Source organism: Geospiza fortis, unplaced genomic scaffold (genome assembly GCF_000277835.1).
Source record: "Geospiza fortis unplaced genomic scaffold, GeoFor_1.0 scaffold1532, whole genome shotgun sequence".
Taxonomy (NCBI): Eukaryota; Metazoa; Chordata; class Aves; order Passeriformes; family Thraupidae; genus Geospiza; species Geospiza fortis.
This window is the reverse complement of record NW_005054627.1, coordinates 226,166-232,629: the sequence shown is the minus strand read 5'-3', so window position 1 is coordinate 232,629 and position 6,464 is coordinate 226,166. Positions and strand designations below refer to the sequence as shown.

The window sequence follows — 6,464 nt, the reverse complement described above, 5'->3', positions numbered from 1 at the left end:
ACTCCCAGCAATAAAACAAGGGTGCTGTTGTCAGAATTAAGCCCTGTACCGAGATCCTTTGGGTACCAAACGAGCCAAAACCCTCTGAATGTCACAATGAGAGCATCAATCTGCCTGCAGGTATGGGTATCACATCTCCAAGACCTCCTATTTCCTGTGCTACGACCCTGCCACCATCAAGAGGATATTTGAGAGGCTGCGGAACTTCGAGGGCCCCGAGTCGTACCCCAAGTGCTGTGGGGCTTATGGCATCCTGCACGTCAGGGACATCACCACGGGCTATGACAGCAGCCAGCTGAACCACAAGTCTGTGAGTGCAGGCTGCTTGCTCAGGGCAGGGATGCACGGACCCAAATGCACCGGGGAGGAGGCAGCTGTGGGATGTGGTGCTTACTCTGACACTCTGAGCCCGGTGCTGCTGCAGCTCCTGGGGGCACTGAGGGGCTGCTGCAGGGGCACTGAGGGGCTGCTGCTGTGTTGCAGGTGCTGCCAGTGAGCAGGAGCAGCCAGATGATCACGTTCACCTTCCAGAACGGCTGCGTGGCCACGCTGCGCACGAGCGGCACCGAGCCCAAGATCAAGTACTACGCTGAGATGTGTGCTCTGCCCGGGCACAGGTCAGTGTCCCAGCCTGCTGCTGCCCTCAGCAGCACGCCAGGAGGGGGCTCTCGGCATCTGCTTCTCTAACAAACCCAGCTCCTCTGTTAGTGAGGGTTAAAAAGTGCTCCGGTGACAAAATCACGGAGTTGTTCAGGCTAGGAGAGCTCTCTGGGGTCAGAGTCCAGCCTGTGACCAACCCTCACCTTGTCAAGGGGACCAGAGTGTCACATCCAGGCTGTTCTCTCTCTGCTGGGGTTGTGTTTGCAGCCAGGTGGGCTCCCTCTGCCTGTGGGAATCTGCTGTGTTACCCTGAGCTGCGAGAGAACAACCAGATATTGTTCACCCGGGCTGAGCCACTTCCACTTTAAAAGCGAGGGAGTGGAAATCCAGGGTGTGTTTACACCACAGAAACCTCCTCTTCATGGTTATGGAATCATGGAATGGTTTGTGTTGGAAGGGACCTTAAAGACCATCTTGTTCCACCGCTCTGCACCTTCCACCATCCCAGCTTGCTCCAGCTGGGCTTGCACACTCCTGGGGTGGGGCTGCCCTGGGCAACCTGTGCCCGGGCCTCACCCCCTGATTATCGCAGTACTAATTGAAATTAATTTAATTAGAGGAGAAAAAGGCCACTAGAGGGCTCTGGGCACCGTCTTTTACAGTCCCTTCCAGCCCAAGCCATGATAATCCTGCTGGAAAGGAGCTTGTTAAAGCTCTACACCTGGAGGGGTGGGAAACACAACAGAGCAAGTCCATCCCCATCAGGTCTCGCTGGTTATTTATTTAATTCTGGGCATTCCCCAGCCCTCTGACCCGGGCCTGTTCTCTCGTGCAGTGACAGAAGCGTGCTGGAAGAAGAGCTGCAGAAGCTGATAGAGGCTCTGATTGAGGATTTCCTGGAGCCTGCCAAGAACGGGCTGACCTGGCGCTCCGCGTAGAGCCCGGGCCAGGGGAGGCTTTGGAACAAAGGACCCCCGAGCAGAACCAGTCTCATCTCTGTGTCTGTGTGTGTGTGTTTTAAACAGCTGCGTGCTTTTTCTGTGCAGAGGAAGCTTTCTTTTGTCAGGCTTTTCACCAAACTGGGACAAGGAGAGGAGGTCAGAGGAAAGGGTGGGATTTATTGCTGCAGTTCTCAGTCCTTTTGACCAAAAGTTTATTTCACCCACACCAATGCAAATGAGCTGCCCGGGTACCTTTGAGGCAGCTGAGCTTAGCTGCCACATCTTGTCTTAAAACTCAGTTCAGGTACCTGAAACACCTCTTTTTTTGTGTGAGAAAAGGTTTTAAAGTTTTGAAGGAGTGATCGCTCTACACTGACAACAAAGGCTGCTTCTTCCCTGCAGCTCTGAGACCTTCCTTACAGGTCTGCACTTCCAAAAGCATCCAAGCAGAGCTCAGCATTTCTTGTGTAGGCAAATTGTTGGCATTTTTCAGCTACTTAAGAGTTCTTCTGTTGGTAAAGGTGTTCTTGGGCATTGTAGCTTTCCAGTGTGTGTCTTAAAATAATTGGCAGTGAAACAATAGTGGCAACACCTGCAGCCTGGGGTTGGAATTGCCTGGTGCCTTTCCAAAGCTTCCAAAGGAGCAGGAACTTGGTCATCCCTTGGTAAAACTGCCCCTCCTGACTACCACAGGCTCTGTAGCTACTTTTTGTCCCACATCTCTGCAGGGTCTTAAGCTTTCTTGATTTTCCGTATTCATAACTTGATTTAAATGCTGGTCAGTGACTTTTTGGTTTTTGCTGGCCTGTATTTATATTGTCTGTGTATTAAAAAAAAAAAAAAACAAAAAGAAAACCAAGGAAGAAAGTGAAGAGAAGACGAACACAGTTACTAAATTGTGATTTCTTAAATTTTTTTTGGTCATGTTCTGTCAGGTAATTTGTTAGAATAGCACTTTGCAAATACTGTTATTCAAGGGTAAATTTTTAACAGCTTCTCTCATTTGTTTTCTCCCTTTGCTGAAAGAGCAAGTGGGACTTGAAATCACATTTTCCAAAAAGACCACCCAAGCCAATACTCAAGTTCTCCTTGTGGTTATATTGGATTTGGGCAATAAAGGCCCTGTTTTGGCACAGGGGAGCTGATTCTGGAGGCTCCCTGCTGTCACTGGCAGCAAGGAAAGAGAAGCAGCAGCAATTCAGTGCTGGGTTTCATCTGTGTGGAGGTGATGGGAGAAGAGCCCAAGGTGCCCTGGAGTTGAAGCTGTTGTTTTGCCACTATTGCTGCCTCTCCAAACTGACCCTCCCTCTGCTGGTGCCCTCGCAGCTGGATGCCACAGGATGGCACAGGGTGGGTTGGTGTGTCTTGCCTCTCCATGGCTTCAGAGAGCCCTGAGGGTTGGGGGCTTCCTGCTGCCAGCAGCTTTGCACTATGTCCATGGAGAAGTCTTTCAGTGTCTATGAATGTACGTGTGCTAGAGAAGGTCTGTGTTGCACAAGTTCTGACCTGTCACTGCTATTTATTTATTTTTTTATTTCAAGAGAAAGTATCTCCAAATTGTTCTGCCAGTGAGTGAAATGTAGCTCATGCCAAAAGCTTGGGTTTCTTCTACCTTGACTGTACATTTGACTGACACGGTGGGGAAAACAGGCAAACCCAGACACACTCAGAGGATGCTTTTGTTGCTGTCTGTGCTGGGTAGGGCTGGGAAGGCATTTCTGACTGCTGCTTTGCCTTCAGCTCTCCCAGAAAGGGTGCGGATGTGGATCCCCACTGCACTGAACTCAAAGGAGCTCTTGCCATTCCTTCCATTGGCAGCAGGGTAAACCCTGAGGCAATGAGGATTTTGTTCTCCAGGCAGTGAAGAGAACAAGTGACTTGGGACATAATTTTGAACAAACACTGTAAAAAGCATAGTGTGTGTGTGTGTGGTGAGCCCAGCTGTGTGTTATTGTGTCTTGTGAGTGATGGCTGTGCTCCCACAAAGAGCAGGAATCTGCAGCTTCCCAGAGATCTGCTTTGTGTCAGTAGGCAAGCGCTAGAAACAGAGAAAATGTTTTCAAAGCAGCGTTGTTAGAAGCTGTTCCCAGTCTAACTATCCTTGATTAAAGAAGAAATCCCAGCTGTGGGGTGTTTTGTGTCTGGGGTTTTCCCCACGGGTAGGTCTGACAGGAGCTGTAGCTGTAGTGATGCTTTGGGGAGGGAGGACAGCAGCAGGCACCACGTGTTGAATGTACTTTCGGGGTATAATTACTATTTGCTGTTTTGAAACTGCTGCTACTGTTGTTTTCCTACTGTATTGGAACTGTTTGATATATTTATACTGTTCCATTTGTGGAACTCCTTTATCTCCCCCCTCTGATCTCGCATCCCTTACTTCTGTTACTGTGAAGGACTGGAATTCTCGTTTCCTTGCCCTGTAACTTTGTAATGCATCGTGGTAGAGTTCACTCGGTTTGTGCACAGCCTCCCTCGAGCTGTCAGCTGTTCTTTCCCACCTCTCAGATGAGAACAAAGGCCTTTCTGACCTGAGTGCAAAGCAGGTCACAGATCAAAGGGCGCCGTGGATGTTGTTGCTGAGGTGCTTCCAGGTAAAACACACCTTGTCAAAGCTGGGCAGTGGCTGAAGCTGTGGTCGTACAGCCACTGTGTTGGGTTTAGTGTTGGATAAAATCCTGAGGGCTGGGGTTTGTCCCCTGGCTGTGACAGGTTTAATTGTCGCTCAGCTCTGCTCAGGTAGCACTTTGCGAGCTCTCAGAGTTCAGGGCTCTGGTTACCTGCATGCCCACCACGTCCCTGGTGCTGCTCCCTGGCTCAGCACTCTGTGTGCCCTCCCTGCCAGGCTCCTGAGGGAGCTGGGGGTTCCAGCTCCCATTTCCTTGCAGAAGTGTTGGTGTGACACTGGTGGAAGCCAGGAGAGGAGCGCTGGGGCCTGTCCCCTGGGCAGCGTGGGATGTGTGTGCTGCCTCAGGAAGCACCTGGATGGTCTCTAATTTTAAAACTGGTATCACTTTGTTTTGTCTTCCCCTTTTTGTCCTCTCCCCAGCTAAGAGGGGGCTCCTTGCATGGTGGCACCTGGGTGGTTGCAGTCCAGCTTGATTCCCTCTGCTCAAGGATGGCTTTGTACAGGTGACTGAAGCATCTCAAGCTGCATCATTCCCCTTGCCTGGAACCTGGGGGAGTTCTGGATCTGTACTGCTGTTTACCTGGTGTCTGTTCTGTAAAACTGGGGCGTATTACAAATACAGAGTGAGAATTTGCACTTTTCTGAAGACTTTCTGTGTGCTGCTATGTGGATTTAGCTGAATGAAGTGTTATAAGTAATAAACTATTCCCTTCGTAGTCTCAGTCCAGGTTTCCTTGTCTTCTTTAGCCAAACACTTGTGCCACTTGGATAAGGCCTGGGAACAGGAGACTGCTCAGAGCCTCCTCCTTTTGATGGCACTGAGATGTCCCTGATGCTGGAGGTGTCCCAGGGCTGATGGGGACCTGCAGTGTCCCCTCAGTGATGGCTGCGGCCTTCATCCCAGGGGATCCTGTGTAGCTGGTGCTCCCTGTTGTCCCGTTCTGGGAAGGCTGAGCAGTGCTGGCTGGAGCACCTGAAATCCCACCTGAGGGCCTGGGGTGGCAGTGGGACCAACAGCCCCAAAACCTGGTCCCCGAATGGAGTCAAGGAGAGCCCCTCAATTGCAGCTTGCCAAAAGGGAAACTGAGGCACAGGGAGAGAGAGAAATGGGCTCAGGGACCCATCCTGCCCGTGCAGAGCAGCATTTCTGAGGCTGGGCAGCCTGAGCAATTAGAAGTGATGAGGAGCATCTAAAAATAGGGATTTGTAAATGTCAGGCTGGCGAGTGGCTGGGGCACGTGCTGGGAGGACAGAGCAGCTCTGCAGGCTGTCCGTGTGTCCTCAGGCAGGACAGGGACCTGCTCTGCCCTGCCCTGGGGTGAGCCTGCCTCCCTGGGAGCTCCCCAAAGCCCCCAGAAGGGGCTGATGAGGGTCAGCCCGGGCAGCCAGCACCAGAGGCATCTTCTGGCTGTTTGATCCTGACGGGAGCTGCAGAGGATCCCAGCTCTGCTGTGGGTGGGGGACACCAGGCCCTGGACACAGGTTATTTGCCACTGGCTTTTGACAGGAGCAGAGGGCAGCGAAGGCCTCAGGCCCCATGGATGATCCCAGCCTCAGGATGTGGGTGCTGTGCTGCCAAAACCACCTCGGCTGTTCAGTGCCCCTGTCTGTGCTGGCACAGGGACACCCAGCAGATGTGATCCCCTCCATCTCCTCCACCCCTGCCAGCTTCTCCCTCATCCCCAGAATCCCACCTGTCCCCAGCGTGCCAAAAACTTGCTTCAAACAGCTGGCAACAGAGGTTTATTTGGAAAAATAATCCAGATTGGGGCAGATTAGTGGAAACACATCCTTCCCCATCTGCCTGGGCACTGCTGTGCCAGCGTGGCTGCCCGGAGCCAGGCTTGGGGAAACACACAGGGATTTTGGCCTGCCCCCTGAGCCCCCTGGCCAGGCTGAGTGTCCCCAGCCCCTGTCCCTCGAACCACCAGTGTTTCAAGGGAACCCTGCTGAGGACTCAACTCCATTTCTGTGGGGTTCTTCCCCTGTGCAAACCCTTCCCCGCTATCAGGAGCTCCACCCTGCTCTGTTTGTGCCTCAGTTTCCCCCAGGTATGTGGGTAGCGTCCCTGTCTTGCTTTTCCTAAAGGAATCAATGAAAAGCAGAGGGTGTTTTTCCTCCCTCTGAAGGTTTGGGTTAATTTGTGATGAGGGAGGAAGGAATGTGAGGACTAAGGAGCCTGGTGTGTAGGCTGAGGGGTGAAGTTGCTTGGGGAGAATTAATTATCATTAATTCTGTGTTTCTGTAAGGACAAGACAGCTCGTGGCTGGTTTTTTCCCCTGCCCCAGTGCAGGAGC

The 6,464-nt window shown here is 52.0% G+C and overlaps 1 protein-coding gene across 1 annotated transcript in view; it reads left to right on the top strand.

Moving 5' to 3' along the window:
• Nucleotides 1-4,889, top strand: part of PGM2L1 (phosphoglucomutase 2 like 1) — a 17,340-nt gene extending 12,451 nt beyond the window's left edge. The window contains exons 11-13 of the mRNA XM_031064785.1: nucleotides 121-310; nucleotides 484-617; nucleotides 1,436-4,889. Of these exons, the coding sequence (XP_030920645.1) occupies nucleotides 121-310; nucleotides 484-617; nucleotides 1,436-1,538 (427 nt within the window). The 3' untranslated portion in view covers nucleotides 1,539-4,889. The remainder of the gene's footprint in view (nucleotides 1-120; nucleotides 311-483; nucleotides 618-1,435) is intronic.
• Nucleotides 4,890-6,464: the final 1,575 nt, after the last annotated feature.